We start from the raw sequence: 17,573 nt of genomic DNA, 5'->3' as shown, positions 1-17,573 counted from the left end.
GAAGCAAAAGCCTCAGAAATAAGCTTGCTTCTCTATCCTTTACTCATCCTCCCACCTAAGAGACATGGGGAGATCACATCGAGTTGGAAACAGAGTGGTTTATTGTTCAGGCACAATGGAATGATATACAACAACCCCTAAAGTGCTATCTATAATGCTGCAATGCCAGTACGCAGAAAGTAGTGGGTACAGTCTGCAATACATTCTGAAGGATGTTTTTGCAGGTAATCTGTGAAGGTTTTAGGGCCAAATCATGCAAAACTTTTCTACTACGCATTAAACTAGTCTAAGAGGTAAGGTGTTTAGTCATATTTCAGTGTTGTAGTATTAGATGGGGGGAAAAGGATTAACAGTTTCAGGAAAAAAAAATGGTCACTAGGCAGCAACAACTTAGACTAAACTAAACTAAACATATCGCCCCTTGAACTCACTTCCTTTGAGTTGCTCTGCAGTTCTGCTACATGGATATTCTTCTAAAAAGAAACTACTGTGCAAGCTAAATCTAAGGGGGGCAGAATGGCTCAGTAGCCTCAACCAATTCTTCATAACTCAGGTGATTAGTAAAAGAGTGAGTGAAGAGAGAGGGATATCGCACATCAGCTGTAAGTTACATAAGGGTCTGATCACATCTGCTTGTTACTCATCTAATTTAGGAGGTGACATTCCATTATGTTTGTGTTTGTATAAACCTGACATGTTTGTCTTAAGATTTGGTTAGAATAGGCTTTGCTGGCAATTACACCTCCTTTTGGCTGTGAGGCCTGGAATGTTCCTCGGGATATGTTGTAATCGCCACTAACTAGCCAGCACACCCAATAACTCTGTATTCCAGGAGACAGGATGCTTCAGAAATTTCACAAAATCAGCATTTCCTACCAGCCAGTGATCTGAAGATCAATTGCACTCCAAGTAAAGGAGCATTTTTAATACTAGCAGATGGTGAAAATAAACTAAGGCACCAGGCTGCCCCCTTCCAGCACCAGAGAAAGGCAGTCTTGGAAAGAAAAACAAAATCTGACTGAAGAACCTTTCGTGTGATTGCATAGTGTCCCTTGAGTTCATGTAGTGCCCACTTGATGTCTTGACTGCTCAGCATTTTGAAGTCGGCCATAAGGAGGTCAGCTGCTTGGATAAAGCATCGTTGGTCAAGCGGGGCGAGTTTGGAAAAGTCAAAGTAGTCCACTTTAGGCACCTGGAGAGAAAATTATGATAGGAGTTAATGCAAGCCTGACCTTTAAAAATAAAAAGAATTTCCTCTTCAGCAGTGATGAGTGAACACTGGCAAGACCACCCAGAACTAAATTGACTGTTCTGAGAGTGTGCACAGTGTGTGTAGAATTAGGTTATTCTAATGATGAGTGGGTTCATCTGAGCAGGATTAAGATTTGCTCTGTTCTCAAGAACATGAGACTGAATATCTATGCTGTCTGGCCCCTGTATAACCATTTGAGATCTACTTAAATAAAAGGAAAGTAACCAATGAGGAGACAAGGAACTCTTCCAGTTACTTTTGATGGAAATAAAGTGGGAAAATACACTAAAGCAGCTAGCCAGTCTAGCGACTGAATGGTAGTACTCCAATGCCACATGGAGAATCAGATTAGAATTTCAGACCACTTCATACTCCAAGGAGCTGGGTACACAGAAGCACTCCATATTAATATCGATTACCTACTGAAAAGGATTGAAGGGGTCAGGGTGCTTTACATTTCTCCTTGATTGAAGGAAATTGCATGTGATGCAGTCTTGTATGGTACATTTGAAGGGAAAAACTGGCAGGAACTAGGGGTGCACAAGACCCAGTAGAAAAAAGCCCTTTGGAAGTCATTTTACAAGCACGTTTTTGATAGAATTACAATATACCAAAGGACCCCCAATCAGGGCTCCATTGCACTAGGCATCGTGTACAAACATGTACTGAAAGGAAAAGCTTATTCTGAAAGCAGCCCAAATGGACTGTGTTTGTTGGGATGCATATTAAATACGAAGACACTTCTCACTTGCCTTTGTCTCATCTTGGCTGGCGAGCAGGCTGCTATTGGGATTTAAAACCACTCTGCCTTCCTTCTTTGGATAATCTGGATTTTCCAGAAGAAAATTACAAAGTCTGCAAAGATAAATGCAGTTACTTGTGGGTTTGCAAGCCCACATCCCTGCATACATTCCTTTAAATTTTAGCTTCTTCAAACTAAGCAGCCCTGTGGATACGCTACAGCTGGGCGTCACAGGCTAAAAGGCGGCATTTCAGCTTAGAGTAAACTACAGCCAGGAAGGTTTGAAAGACAAATCCACTCGCTTTTATTTATTGTTCAAACATCTGATCATTCTTTTACTTGACCCCAAAGTTCAGTTCACACAGATGAGTTAGCAACATCATAATTATTTCCATATCAGAAAGGAGATGGCAAATATGACTTACCTCACTACATTTAAGGGCAGCCATAGTCAGAAAAGTGGCCATGTTAAACTAGGCACCTTCTTTGGGTGCATTTCAAATCATTGTTGACTTCAAATAAACATTTACTACTTTTTAAATTTGTGCTTCATTGTAGAACTAACAGCAGAGAGATTGAACAGAAAAGAGTACGAGTCAGCATGCATGCAGCACTAGCTCAAACCCAGTGGTTGCTGTTTCAACTAGAACAAACACCTTTCAAAAGTTTTATTTTAAGATCAAAGAAATCCAAGAGCACAAGGTGCTGCACTGGCCCTGCACCAGCCTTTCCAGCCTGGAGAGTTGTTACAAATCTTGGTTAAATCCTCCACCCTCCATCTATCCTCACACAGAAACAGAGAAGAAACCATGTTTAAACTCAGTTTGAACGTAGAGTGCAAGCTTTGAATATGGGTGTCACTACAAAATGGTTTAAGTCACACAGGCACGGTCTAGACCACATTAGGAACTGGTTTAGCTACAACTGTTTAAGCCATATTTAAATTTGTTTGTTTTGAAAATAAACAACGTACTTCACTCCAAGTCCAATGCAGCAGAGGTCCTACTATTAGTGATCATGAATTTGGCAGATGCAAACATTTCAGTTTAGCTTAACTAAAAGCTTCTGCTCAGAAAAGGCCATGGCAAACAGCTCATCAGGGCATATACGTTGCCAGAGCTGTGAGGAGGAAATTTCAGAATCTATATCTACAGAGGAAATGGGTTGTAATGATCAGAGCAGGGGACTGTGAATCAGAACTCAACGACATATGCCAGATCTGTTACTGAGGTTATTAATCAGCTTTAACACGTTTTAGCCTGTGAAATGGCATTTTCAGGCCATACTGATAGGCTCTACGCTACAGACCCATGCTGATGAAGCAAAATACTTGGAGCCACTTCCTCTTGTTTCAAAATCCTGGAATTTACCCAGTTCTGCTGATACCAAGACATTAGACTTCTTAACTGCCTAAGTGTCCAGATTTCAGCAAGGAAATGAGGAAGAGGGTGGTGCTGCGTTAATGAAATACATTATTCTTTATTAAGTGGCATTTTGATCCTAGGGTAATCAAGAGAGATCTCAAATACAGTGTTTAACATATAATGATTTTTCTGGAGCCACCAACGCAACTGATGAAATAATTTAACAATCCTCAGATTGGTTTACAATTGGTTTTACTTGTCAAAGTTTTGCTCAAGTTCTAGGCTACCAGCAGCTGATATTTACAAAGTTAACACTATCAACTCATGACATGTTAGATTTTTCTCTGAATATTTTCTATACACACGACAAAGCTAATAGGGCAGGCCACTCCAGTGTTATAGAAAATCACATCAAAGCATCAGGAGGCGAGTCCAGGACATAGTGTCAGCTTTATAAGGAGTACATGGCCTGTTAGTCACAAGCTGGAGTGCAGGAACAAGCAGGAAACTTTTTTCAAATCAGATAGGCAAAGGAAAGTTAAGCCCATCCACTGACTTTTTTAAAAGCAGCAGGGGGAGGAAAGCTAGTAAAACATCATCAGGACAGTCTATAAATATTAAGGGTATAAACATGAAGCATGAAAAGAAACTGTTTATTTAGAAGCAGTGGAATATATTTAAGGGAAAAATCTGCTTGAGGAAATGTAGGAAAACATCTTCCTGAATGTGAGATCTTGTAGGATGCGGAGTATCTCTCAAGGGAAGGAATGGAAACCTCTGTACCCAGACATTAAAAAGCAGGCTGAATAATGTACTAGAGAAATATTTTGCAACGCACAATCCTGCATGACCTAATAGGACTTTTTTACTTAGCGACACTTTGAATATTCCAAAAGTGAGAAGATATGTGGTACCAACATACTACTCAATTTTGCCAAGAACCCAGAAAAGTATTATTTTAAGCTCTACTTGTACCTGCTGTAATGTAGCAAGAGAGCTTTAGCCATTCTGGAATAATTCAGTCTCCTTTGAGCAATGCTTTACAAAAAAAGTCATCTCTGTGTTTTATTGCCGCCTAGACATCTCCTCGCATTTTTCTAGAAGTTTACTAGTAATGAAACAACTCTAGCTGCAACACAGAAAGATTTGAACAAATAGGAAACCTGAAGGCAGAGTATTTTTCATGTTACCAAGAATAAGGGTGGTGGAGCTAGAACATAATGGCAGCCGGTTCTGCTGAGCTGGGACAATGCCAGGTGGGCGGGGGGGGGGGGGGGGGCAGAAGGGGGGAGCTTTGTTTTCAAGAAGGTTTCCGTTATGATTAAGGAAGGCTCTGTGCTTCTAGACACTCATGTCAGTGCAGACTTCCTCCCTGGCACATTTTGAAGCAATATGATTAGGGTCAGGATAATGAATCTGTGACTGTAGCCAACTTGTTTGTTATTTCATGAGTAAACAGTCCCATTAACCAATTCACTGCTTTGTGAGAAATTCTGACTCTCAGCTCTGTACTTACACATTTAGGTCATAGCAATTCTTGATGTGAATTAATTCCTCAACATACTCTTTCCTCACATCTGGGAATCTTGCTTCCTATGGTGGAAAAAGCAAAAGTTTTGTTATATTGGAAATTAAAGTCACAGAAAAAAACTAACAGCAATGAAAGTAGAAAAATATATATAGCTTACCTAACATGTCCCCTCTTTCAGGTGTCAGAGCACCTTCTGAGAGGAAATTTAAGCTTAACCAGCCTGGGGAGTGTCAACTACAGAATTCAGGTTCCCCCATTCAGTATCTACTCACCACACCCACTCATCCCTTTGCACAACAGCTTAAACCAGCCACCCTTGGACACACTGGGGGGTGGTACTGAAGGAAGGTTCTATGAAGCAAGTGTAGCTATTGTTCAATATCAGAGGGGTAGCCGCGTTAGTCTCTGGATCTGTAAAAAGCAACAGAGAGTCCTGTGGCACCTTTAAGACTAACAGATGTATTGGAGCATAAGCTTTTGTGGGTGAATACCCACTTTGTCTTCACCCACAAAAGCTTATGTTCCAATACATCTGTTAGTCTTAAAGGTGTCACAGGACTCTTTGTTGCTTCTTATTGTTCAGTAGTTTCCTGTCCTAAGTAGTTTAATCTTTTCTGCTAAGACTTGCAACACTTTGAAACACAATCAGTAAAAGGAGTCCACTCCAAGCACTCAGGTGTCTGTCAGTGATAAGATAAACCAGAACTGAGAAGACCGAACATTTCGTATAGTTTTTGTACAACCTTTCCTAGCATTCTTCTTACAAAAGGCACCACCCTATCCCTGGAGAGACAGGGAGTGTAAACCTGATCATGTACAGCATTTTGACTTATAAGACTGTCAAAAAACGTAGTAGTTCAAGAACAAGTCAACATTGGACATAATGAAGTTAAGCCCAAAGCAAACTGTGAAGAACTTCAAAAAGATCTCACAAAACTATGTGACTGGGCAACAAAATGGAAGAAGAAATTCAATGTTGATAAATCTAAAGTAATGTACATGGGAAAACATAATCCCAACTACACATGCAAAATGATGGGGCTTAAATTAGCTGTTATCAGTCAGGATAGATCTTGAAGTCATTGGAAATAGTTCTCTGAAACTCAACGTGAAGCAGCAGAATGTTAGAAACTATTACGAAAGGGATAGATATTTTCTGTCTTATCATAATACCACTATGTAAATCCATAGTACACTCAGACCCTGAGTGCTGCATGCAGTTCCTATTTGCCAGAAGCTGGGAAAGGGCGACAGCAGATGGATTGCTTGATGATTACCTGTTCTGTTCATTCCCTCTAGGGCACCTGGCATTGGCCACTGTCGAAGACAGGATATTGGGCTAGATGGACCTTCGGTCCAACCCAGTATGGCTGTTCTTATGTTCACCTGGCCTCAAAAAAGATACATTAGAAGTGGAAATGGTACAGAGAAGGGCAACAAAAGTGATTAGGGTTACAGAACAGCTTCCATATGAGGAGAGATTAAAATATGCCAGGGATAAGGTGTATTTCTGCCTCCAGATTCTAGCACAATCTGTTATTGTTGCAGAGCTTAGATGACCGCTCCATTCCACTAGGCATTGCACACATGGCGTAGATGACCATAAGTGCCCTGAAGGGCTTACAGTAATAGAAGACAACACAGAAAAAGGATGGGTGAAGGAATATAAAGCTACAAGCAAAGGATAGTTTTCCAGTATCAAGTTAATGTCATGATTTTATGTTATTATAGGCAGTCCTACCAGCCCCACCTTCTCCTAAAGTTACCTGACACTTCCCATTGTATGACTCTGTTTTCAGTTGCTTATGAAACTTTGTAAAATTGTTTGAGATGAAATCTACGTCAGGCATCTGTTTCTGGCTGAGCGTTTTAGAAAATTTCAGCCAGGATGGTTCAGCATCTCCAAGAACGAGGCTAGGGAAAAATAAGTTTTGCCCATGCTAAAAATTTCTGGTGACATTTAGTTTGAAAAGCCCTAGAGCAGTGGTTCTCAAAGCTGGTCCACCACTTGTTCAGGGAAAGCCCCTGGTGGGCCAGGCCAATTTGTTTAGCTGCCACGTCCGCAGGTTCAGCCGACTGAAGCTCCCACTGGCCGTAGGTTGCCGCTCCAGGCCAATGGGGGCTGCGGAAAGGGCAGCCAGCACATCCCTCGGCCTGCGCCACTTCTCGCAGCCCCCATTGGCCTGGAGCGGCGAACTGTGGCCAGTGGGAGCCACAATTGACCGAACCGGCGGACACAGCAGGTAAACAAACCAGCCCGGCCCGATGGGGCTTTCCCTGAACAAGCAGCGGACTGGCTTTGAGAACCACTGCCCTAGAGTCTCCATGCTTTGGAGCAGGAACCTGAAATCTGGCAGGGGGTGACCTTTGTGCCATTTTCTACCCCCATGCAAATCCCTCCAAATTTGGCCAAATTATAAGTCTTTTGGAGGGTTGGGAGAAATAGGAGGAGGAATCAGTTTGCACGTGCTCATTAGGGACTTGCTAGAGCTTCACATGTAAAATTGACAAAGAGTCTGCACTGGGCATGCTCCAGTTTGCATGTGGTCAGGACTTTCCTACAATTGCAGATCTGGGGGGCTGCAGGCTGTGCCAGGGTGAGGCACCAGAAATGAGCACAGGGAGCCTGCATCTCCTGTGTTCTGAATGACACTCTCACCCCTCCATCTCAGCCTATGCAGGATGAAGGAGAAAGTTACTTAATTTGAATGCAGAGGAGACAGGAGCTGGATGTTGCAGGGGATGAGGAGGGAAATCTGGAAACAGCTGTGCAAGGAGACGGGGAGTGGGATGGGAAGTCTGGAGAGGTGAGATTAGGATTGGCTGGGCAAGGAGATTGGGACAAGAAGGCAAAGAGGATGGGGCAGAAGGAAGGGGGTCAAACTTGGGGGGAAATGGGCAGAAGAATCTGTGCCCACTAGAGAACACACTCCTTCAGAACTGAGAACAGAACCCAAGATTCATCATTCCTCTGCTATCAGACATCTGTGAAAGTTACTGGCAAAGAGTCTCATCCACCTCCAGTGCTGGTCCACAGAGGACGATAACCTTCTACTGCTATCATTTACTCTGTTGGCTCAAGTGAGATGGATCTAACGGTGCCAATCCTGCTGATGACTCGTGTGAATGTCAATATGATGCCACATGATGGAATTTGTTTTTCAGATGGCTTTTTTTTGAAAATTTAGGAACTTACACTCAACAAACCTATATTAAAAAGAACAGTATTAAGGATGCAAACTCAAGCACTCAGAAGTTAGGAAATGCTAGAATTAAGGTTGCCTGGGCAACCTTAATTCAGCCCCTTTGTTTTTATGCATTATAATGCAGTCAATTATAGGATCACATACTATTATTTCCACAGGACCAGTGCACAGAATGAAACTGCTCTGAAGATGAATCAGGGCTGTGTAGTAAAGGAGACATGTCTATAGGACCCCAGATTCATTTGTTGCTGAAGTCAGAAAGTGTGTAGTGAACGAGGCAGGATGATTGCAGGAGGGTCTCGTGGTAAGGACAGCTGAATGCTACCCTGGAGAACTGAATTTGATCCCTGCCTCTGCCACAGAGTTCCTGTGAGATATACTCAGTTTAAATGACTTTTGCCTAACTTTTCACAAGTGGTCACTAATTGTGTGTTCTTCATTTTCTGGGTATCCAACTTGAGACCTTGAGGTCTGATTTGACAAGGTAACAGGCACTCACAGTTGAAACTGAAATCAATGAGAGCTGTGCTTTGAACTTGTGAAGTGCTGTATCGGGACATATTCTGTCAAAAAAAACCAAATCATTTTTAAAGGCTATAAATGCACAGTGTGGTCAAGTAAATGAGGTGACTTCCTCAGCCAACACAGCACACAAATTACTTACTGTTTCTTTGATGAGCAGGGCAGTGAGGTCTTCGTCCTGCCCAGCAGCTCCTTGCTCTGGAACATTACCAGAGCCAGGCTCATGTGATCCCTGTGCAGGGAAGGCTGGGCCTGGCTGTTCATTGTCTATTGCTGCCCACTGGCCTCTTATTTCCTCTGGGGGATGAGCTGGTTGAGGGGAAGCAGGGCCTGGAATCCCATCCTGTTGTGGTTCAGGTCTGGGAAAGGCTGGCCCAGGGTTCTCCTCCCGGTATGCCCTTAGCAAAGATCCCAGTTCTGCTTCAGGCTGCCCTTGCTGCGGAGCACAACAGCTTGCTACAGTATGTGGCTCATTGTCTACAGGCTGGAAATAAGGATGATCCAACCGACTGTTGTCTCTGGTGGCCTGTCTGCTTGCTGCTGCAGCAGCAATTGCTCCTCTGAGGTTTTGTAAGAGCTCTTGATCCAAGACTTCATCCTCCTGGTTCTGTACTTCCAGATTTTCCTCCCATATAGGTAGGAAGCCAGCTTCCTCCAGGTTGATTATCTCCCTTTCACCAGTGGGTCGTGGACTTGTCTTTATTGCTTGAACCACACTTGGCCCAGGCTCTGAATCACCTCCTCTTTCAACCCTGGGCCTACAGTGTTCAGAGGGTCCAGGCAGCTGCGAGGCATGATTTCCATTCTGGTCTCTGCTTGGCCCCGCACCATTCTCCCCCATGTGGTTACAATGGGCTCTCTGGCACACCACAAAAGGACGAATCCCTGGTTGCAGATGCAAACTCTTCAATGCCATGTCACCCTTAGATACTTCTCCCAGTTGCTTCATACCTTGCCACTGTGCAGCAGATCTGATGACATTGGGACGTGGAATCTGCTGTTTTGGGGTCTAAAAAGAAAAGAAAACTGAACAGTGGGAGCTCTCCATTTTTGCACATGCCATGGAGTGGTCTGTCTAGATGACCTGTGCATCCAACTAAAATTCTGGCCTGAGGTAGGGGAAATAAGATGTTTAGCAAGCAGTATGATAAACGGGTCTGATACTCATTACAGGCAACTTGCCCTACCTTATATTTTACTGTCTTCTCACAACAAAGTTCAACTGTACTTTAACTCTGACCAAAACCAATAACAAAAGATGTCTGGGCAAATTAAGTACACATGATTTGAATGGATTCCTATCACACTGCGCTGCTCACCCTTTAAAATAAGAAGTGGGAACTCTGACCAGTTTGATAACCACACCTCAGTTCACCAATTCACTTAACAGGCAGCAGGAACCAGAGCGTCATGTGCTAGTACCAGCCATTATTTCTGCTCTGGGCGGACTGAGGTTTGCAACCCACAAATTGAGGTTGAAGAGCCATTCCTACTTTTTCAAACACTGGAATGGAATGGTCACTCTGTTAAGAAATCTGTTTAACTAGATACCTGTAGTTGCTTTAATGGGAAAAAAATTGCACAACTTAAGAGGATTTTTTTTAAATAACCTGACGTGAAATATGCTTTGTAAGAACAGTCTTAGGAAGTTGCAGCTTCTGAACTTGTTCTGTATGCCAACATGTTCAGATGAAAAATAATGTTATAAGGTACAACAGCGGTCGGCAACTTGTGGCACACGAGCTCTGGGGTTCCGGCTGCTGCCCTGTTGCCAGCCAGGGTCCTGGCCACCAGCCCCACTCAGTGCCCACTGCTGGCCTGGGGACCGCCAGGGAACCCCAGGCTGGCAGTGGGCTGAGCAGGCCGGCAGCTGAGACCCCAGCTGACAGGAGCCAGCGGCCGGAACCCCAGAGTGGCAGCAGGCTGAGTCACTCAGCCTGCTGCCGGTCTGGGGTTCCATTCACTCAGATAGATATCCAACTATCTCAAGAGATCCACTTACAACTCAGTTGTCCCCTCTGACATGGAGAAAGCATGGATCCTTTTTGTAGTGCACCTGGCACCCTGTGTCCCTAAACTGCACTAAACCCTCAGATTGCTTAGTCAGGAGAATTTAGGGTGACAATGCTCTTGGACTTCACTTTTCCCCAACAACGGTACTGAGAGCAACCTAAGAGATATTTCTGTATTGACCCCCGCCCCCAGGAAAAGATACCCACCTACAAGAAACTAGAGAGAAAATGTTGGGAAGGTGGTGTGGCAGAAGTGGACCTGGTAAGCAATAAACTATAATAATGGTATTAAAACTGTGTGCGACCAGGTCAGCAAAGGGAGATGTGTGTTCTGGGTTGTAAGGCTATCCCATGTGAATGCACTCCTCTGACTTATATTGGAGCTGTGGGGAGGCACAAAGGAGGAAAGCAAAACAATGCCTTCCCCAGTCAGAACACCTGGGCACATACTAGAAAGACAGTGGGGCCCAACTGTTAACTTCAGAAATATGTATCTTGTCTCCAACTGTAATCCTTGTTTTGTGGTGCTGGGACCTACCAGCTCAAAGGGATTCAAACAGTTTAAAATTGGATTCCTGGGAACGTAAGGGCACTTGTCAGGAACGGTCTAGGGAGACTGGCTGGTGAAAGAGAGATAGGCTCCACGGAGGAATCTATGGAATTGGGCCTTCCCATATCCAGGGAGTGGTAAGCAAGCATTATATTTAGGCTAATTTACTGTTTTTAAGATGTTTCTCTGAAATGTTTTTGTTCTAAATAAATAATATACCTTGATCACTAATTACCACTGTCATTGCCCCAGAGGGACTAGAATTGCAGAGTCTGATTCTAGATCGGACCTGCTAAAGTGATCTTGGTTAACACACTGGGGACTGCATCCCAAACCTAGTCAGAGTGAGAAAAATGCTCCTTTCCACCCAAGAGAGAGGTGCCAGCCCAACACCCAGAGCAGTGCAGGTGGAGAGGAGAGGAAAGGTGTTAGAGGAAAGCAGCAGTCAACAGCCCCACAATTGCATACCTTGGCAAAAGCTGATTGCATACACAACTGAAGTCAAGAATGCAATCCATTCAACATTGCACCAGAAACATATGCGCCCAAAGAATAGTATGTAGGCATCAATCCAGGGCACTGCTATGCTACACGGAAATGGTTAAATTTAAGATCATATGGCATTGCTTGATCTTTTTCACGTTGAAGATTAAAACCAAACAGCCATTGCACGCTTACCCTACACTGCTTTGCTCCTAAGAAGGCTGGAAACACAGAGTCAGTTTACCACAGGTTCCCTTATGTGTCAGTGGTCATGACATTCTGGTTCTTAATGCTCAGATCTGATCACTGAGACATGCCATATGCCTAAGGGATTGGATGGTTAAATACTCAAATATATCCCCACTTCCCTAAATGCAAGGCCAGAAGTTTACTGGAAGCAGCAGGCAAGAATTTTGTGCCTTTGATTGCAGAAGTGGCCGACACATGCCCACAAATCAAGCGAAGTCCATGACCCCTCTGATTTTAAATACAGAGCAGAACGAGGAGACTACACATCCCAGTATCCAGTGCTCAATCTTCTTGGATTAAGAGAAAAATCATTATATGTTGGGAACTGTAATCTTTCTTGGCTACATCACTGCCTTAAGCAGCATGGCTTCGTTAACCTTACTTTACCCAAATAAGATAGAGGAGTTGAGATCCCAAAGAGTTGCCAATGCAGCCATCAGCTAACACTAAGCTCAGGTGCTCCTGCTGAATAAACTACCACAGTGGTCACTGTGAGCTTTGAAGCAGTGTGTTATTCACCTGCACAATAGATTATTTAGAGAGGCAAAAAAATAATGTGGTAACTTGTACAACGTATGAAAATCACCTCCACCAGGATGACTACATCGTCGTCGTCTTCTTCCTGCCGCTGCTGAACAGGCCCGTCTAGCAACAAAGGTAATTCTTCATCTGAGGAGTCCGATATGGTGATAAGTCCTTCATCTCTCCTGTTTATCCAGTCTGCAGTAAGGCAGAGAACATGATCTATTTGCTAAAGGTTTGCAGCAGCTCATAAAATATTTTGATCCTACAATTTCAATCTTAAAAAAAAAAAGTTCTAGAGTTTGCATTGCAATAATGGGGAAAGGATCTCAAAGGCATTAGTGCCAGCACACTTCATTGTTACAGCCCTCTCCTTACCAGTCAGCATACTAACGTAAGGAAATCTGTACAAGTGCAGACAACAGCAGAAGCCACCTCAAAACAGACACATATGTAAAAAAAATACATTTATTCTTTAGTGCTATGCAAATCCTCATCTCAGACTCCAGCAGGAGCCGGTTTAGGGAATGGCATAGCAGCACAGGCTGCTGAAAGTGCTAATAGATACTCTAGTATCAGTGCTCAGCTTCTTCAAATTCATTTCCATAAGGAATGGGATAGGAGGCACTGCATACACGAGGCTCCAGCACAGTCAACATCTTAAAGGCTGTTTATTTGATTTATCATTTGAGCAGGTGCTGGAGAAGGGAAAAGGAATCCAAGTGCCATTCATTCTCTTATGAAAGCAAAGAATGACCTAGCAGGAGTCTGACTGAATGAGATAGGATAACTGGCTTTAGGAAATCTACTACTCCAGCCAAAAGTGTATTCTGCCAGGAAGTGGTGTCCTTATCTTACAAGGCTTTTCACAAGAACGGGTTAAGAACACAGAAATAAGCAGTTTCTGGAACCTTGAACACACTTTTCATCCAGAGATTTATGGTTTCGCTACATGACAGACACCACTTATCCCAGATGCAAAGCACGGATCTGATGCTCAAGATTTTAGTTCAACCTTCAGTAATCTGATATAACAAAAAACTGCCATGACCGCCCATCACTTGCCTACAAAGAACAGATTTATTCCTTTATCTCCAAATACACAAAGACACTGGTATTTTAAACTCCACTTGTGAAAGAACAAATGCCAACTTACACAGTCCTATCAGGACATGAACGCAAAGCCAGCCTCCATGCCAGGAGACCCCTAAAAGGTGGGCTGCACTACCAGCCCCTCAAAGATTTGCAAAAGTAGCTCTATATTGAGTGGCTATTTCCAGGATCATAGCAAACAGCCTGAAGAAAGTGGAATGGGAGAAGGAGAAATTCAGACACTTCTTGGCAACCAAATGAGAATGCAATTTGGTGCAGCAGAGCATGCTAACACCTTACGTGTTACTCACACAGCTTTCAGAGGTTTACTGCTTGCAAGCACTAGTGTTCAATCTAGGGACTTGGCAAGTGCATGTGAAGTTACTTACCTTTCCCACTGTGGCTACGGAAACTGTTCAGGTGAATTACCTCTTCGTTGCCACCTCCCTCTGCCATTTTAAACAGCTGTGCATATGCGCATCAATACCTGAGCATGGCAATCACAACTTCAGGACCTGGAAAACAAGACCAAAATGGGAGTGAACACATCGATGGTCTCACTTTGTTCTCTCTTCAGAGCCCACACCACATACAGACTAATTTCATTTCAGGAAGGATTGTATTCCAAGATCCTCCTGCAGCTATGCTCAATTGGATTTTTTTCAATTGCAGGTTCTGGAAATGCAGAATGACTTCAGAAAAAGCACACACATTTTAAGAGAGCTAAGCCTGTGACATGGTGATCATATTAAGCAAAAGGGAAAACAAGCCACTTGAAGTGCATAGGTGATATTTTTGGAAGCTATTAGCAGGGCTTTGGAGCGGATCCCAGAGCTGGAGCGCAGAGCAGATCCGGAGCAGTGGAGCTGCAGGTTTTTGCCTGAAGCTGGAGCAGAGCTGGAGCACAGCTCCAAAGCCCTGGCTATTGGAGTCAAGCAAAAGGTAAAAGTGGCCCCTTCACTAGAGAGAATCAGTGTTTGGATAGCTACTGTACTAGTCAGAACTAAGACAGGCAGTATCTTGGGCCATTTTAAAGGCAGACCTCACCATTACCCCTCACCTGATTTTGATACAGCCTCATCTACAGTCCTTAATTCACTGATGGAATCTGCTTCTCAGATTTTTTGTTTCCACTATCAGACTGAGAGGCCATTCTTGAAGCCAAAGGCCTAGTAATTTTAAATGTCATCCAAAGAAAGGAATCATTTAAACTTAGTTTTATTTTAGTGTTCTGGCAAAGAAGCCAGGAAACTAAGATAACAATTAAATCTCGCCTTTATTATTAGTTTTCAGCTAAGGTCACAAGTCATTCAACAGGTGGGATGCCTATTCCAGTATAGAAAGAGATGACAGGAAAGAAAACTAGACAGTAAGAAGGTGCTACTCTTCTGACCTGGAAAAGAACAATAGAGAAGTAGGATTTCAAAAACCACCACCCATCAGCAAAACAAAGGACAGAGGAAACCACAGAAAATAACTTCCACAGAGCCTCTCTAGGGAGTGACTTTGTTACACCACTGAATCTGTTCTAGGAGTTTGCAAAGTGCTCACATGGGTACATTATAGATAAGGCTACATTTATGTCATGGAGGTCACGGAAATCACAGAATTAGTGGCTTCGAGACCTCAGTGACATTCTGTGCTTCAGCCCCAGGAACTCAAGCTGGCAGCCAGTGGGTTCCCTGGCAGGGTTCCAGCGAGAGGTGGCAGCCTCCTGAGGGGGCCCCTCCTCAGGCTTCCAGGGATGGGAGACTGCCTTGCATGGGGGTGTGGGTGGGAGGAGAGGGGAGACACTTCAGAAGAGCGGCTGGGGTGTCCCATTTTCTCTTTGGGAAATATGGTCACCCCGCAGCTCCCAGCCACCATGGTGAAAGGGGAAATCATGGAGCCGCAGCAGCAAAAGTCACAGACAGGTCATGGTTTCTGTGAATTTTTTTTTTTTTTTTTATTGCCTGTGACTTGTCCTTGACTTTTACTAAAAATAACCATGACAAAATCTTAGCCTTAATTATAGATGCAGAGTAGACGCGCAAACATGCTTCACAGAGAAGGAACCACACTTAGAGGACAAACTGTTCATACGCTTATCTGAATAGGCCTTCCTGATACAGACTAAGCACCTCTGGGGTACTCCAGGCCCTGCTTGGCCAACCTCCCGCCCGCACACCCACATCCAGACTTTGGCAGAAAATTGTCAGTGCTCCTCAAAACAGGACATGGTTCAGTTTTCTTTTGTTCTGAGGATTAGGCTAAAGTGACTGAAAGGAGACGAGACCAAGGAGGCATGAGATGCTATGGAGAAAGTGACAAACTGGCTTTAAACCACCCAGTCCAGTGGGAGAGATGGGTAGCTCACTTAAGGATCCCTAAAGGAAAAAAACTCTAAACTTACTCTACCAGAAATGCCACTCACAGTCTTCAGAGGTAAACCAAAGAATGAGACTGAGACTATCTGGTGGGGTTTTCTGCTGCCATCTGCTGGTAGAAAAAACACTATTTGTGTAGGCTGGTAACTGGACAAAACTATCAACTGAAATTAATGGCACTATGTTATCAGTTGACAAACCCCACAATCACTATCCTTACGTTATGAAACAAGCCATATCACAGTTTTTTCTAGAGCCAATAAGATGCCCCAATACTAAGAAATGGTATCTGTGCTATGAACAAAGCAGTGAACTAGAATTATTCAGAAGCTGAACTCAGGAGCAATTTTATCTACTGGTAGAACAGTTTTCTCATCTTTTCTACAAATCTTTAAACTGTTTGAGAACACACAATGAAATCTCAAATTCTAACAGGTGCTGGTGGGATGAGAGAGAAGAACCTGAGGGTTAACAGACATTTTGCCGCTCATTCCCATAAACATGACTGCTCTTGGCCCTTCGTTCATCTAGTTGGGGCTTTCAGATATGTATCACAATACTGTGTACTACAGTTTCCCTGGCAGTGAACACACAGAACACAAATACGTATTATTCCCCTGTCGATCACACCCACACCTATCCTCCAAACAGGCAAGTGAAGGAATCCCGGGAATAGCTGTCTTTCACAGACTTTGTTCTTAACACCAGGAAAGTGCCCTCAGATCATGCTTTACTTTCCACAAGAGATTAGATTCCTTTACAGGACAGAGGATTTTGGCTTGGATTAGTTTCTCACCCTGATAACGTTTCTCACATCCGCCATTACAGAATGTGCAAGATGGCACCAATCTGACTACTCCAGTACAAAAGAGAATCAGACTATGAACTCAAAGGAAGCTTCCAGAAACCATTCCAGTATAAATAATAGACTTTCATCTTAGAGGAACAAGATGGGTAAGGTAATCTTTTACTGAATCAACTAAAGAAGAGATCTGGGTAGCTCAACAGAAGCTGGTTCAATACAAGATTACCTCACTCACATGGTATCTCTAATATCCTGGGACCAACGATGCTACAACACCACAACAAACAGATTTCCATCTTGTTTTTTGTGATAGTCCATGGCTATTTCAGTTGCAGGAGGGAGAAGAAATATCAAAGACAAAGTGTCAGGCAAGCAAACCAAATTACCTGGGAGCAGTGGCACTCAACCTTTCCAGACTACTGTACCCCTTTCAGGAGTCTGATTTGTCTTGCGTACCCTCAAGTTTCACCTCACTTAATTCCTTGCTTACAAAATCAGACATAAAAATACAAAAAAGTGTTACAGCACACTAGTACTGAAAAATTGCTCACTTTCTCATTTTTGCCATGTATTTATAAAATAAATCAATTGGAAAATAAATATTGTATTTACATTTTGGCATACAGTGCTGTATAAAGTCATTGTATGAAATTTTAGTTTGTAGTGACTAGCTCTGCTAGTGCTTTTTATGTAGCCTGTTGTAAAACTAGGCAAATATCTAGATGAGTTGGTGTACCCCCTGGAAGACCTCTGTGTACCCTAGTTGAGAAGCACTGCCTTAGAGTCTAAGTTATGTGATCACACATGGCGGGGCAAGGAGGTGGTGGTGGACTGATGCCTTTGTTTTTTTTGTTTTTTTTTTAAACCATAAGTCTGG

The 17,573-nt window shown here is 43.3% G+C and overlaps 1 protein-coding gene across 5 annotated transcripts in view; it reads right to left on the bottom strand.

Moving 5' to 3' along the window:
- The window catches only part of RNF216 (ring finger protein 216), a 121,736-nt gene that overhangs the window by 85,358 nt on the left and 18,805 nt on the right, over nt 1–17,573 (bottom strand). For 4 of the 5 annotated variants that reach the window (XM_032767765.2, XM_032767768.2, XM_075069172.1 and 1 more), the window contains 6 exons: nt 13,915–14,040; nt 12,498–12,631; nt 8,760–9,626; nt 4,875–4,951; nt 2,005–2,107; nt 1,028–1,192 (listed from right to left, as the gene is read on the bottom strand). In XM_032767765.2, coding sequence (XP_032623656.1) covers nt 1,028–1,192; nt 2,005–2,107; nt 4,875–4,951; nt 8,760–9,626; nt 12,498–12,631; nt 13,915–13,981 — 1,413 coding nt within the window. In that variant the 5' untranslated portion in view covers nt 13,982–14,040. The remainder of the gene's footprint in view (nt 1–1,027; nt 1,193–2,004; nt 2,108–4,874; nt 4,952–8,759; nt 9,627–12,497; nt 12,632–13,914; nt 14,041–17,573) is intronic. The other variant, XM_075069173.1, reaches the window with a different exon arrangement.

The sequence above is a fragment of the Chelonoidis abingdonii genome, chromosome 9, assembly GCF_003597395.2.
Source record: "Chelonoidis abingdonii isolate Lonesome George chromosome 9, CheloAbing_2.0, whole genome shotgun sequence".
NCBI lineage: Eukaryota > Metazoa > Chordata > Testudines > Testudinidae > Chelonoidis > Chelonoidis abingdonii.
This window is presented reverse-complemented; position numbering and strand designations above follow the sequence as displayed.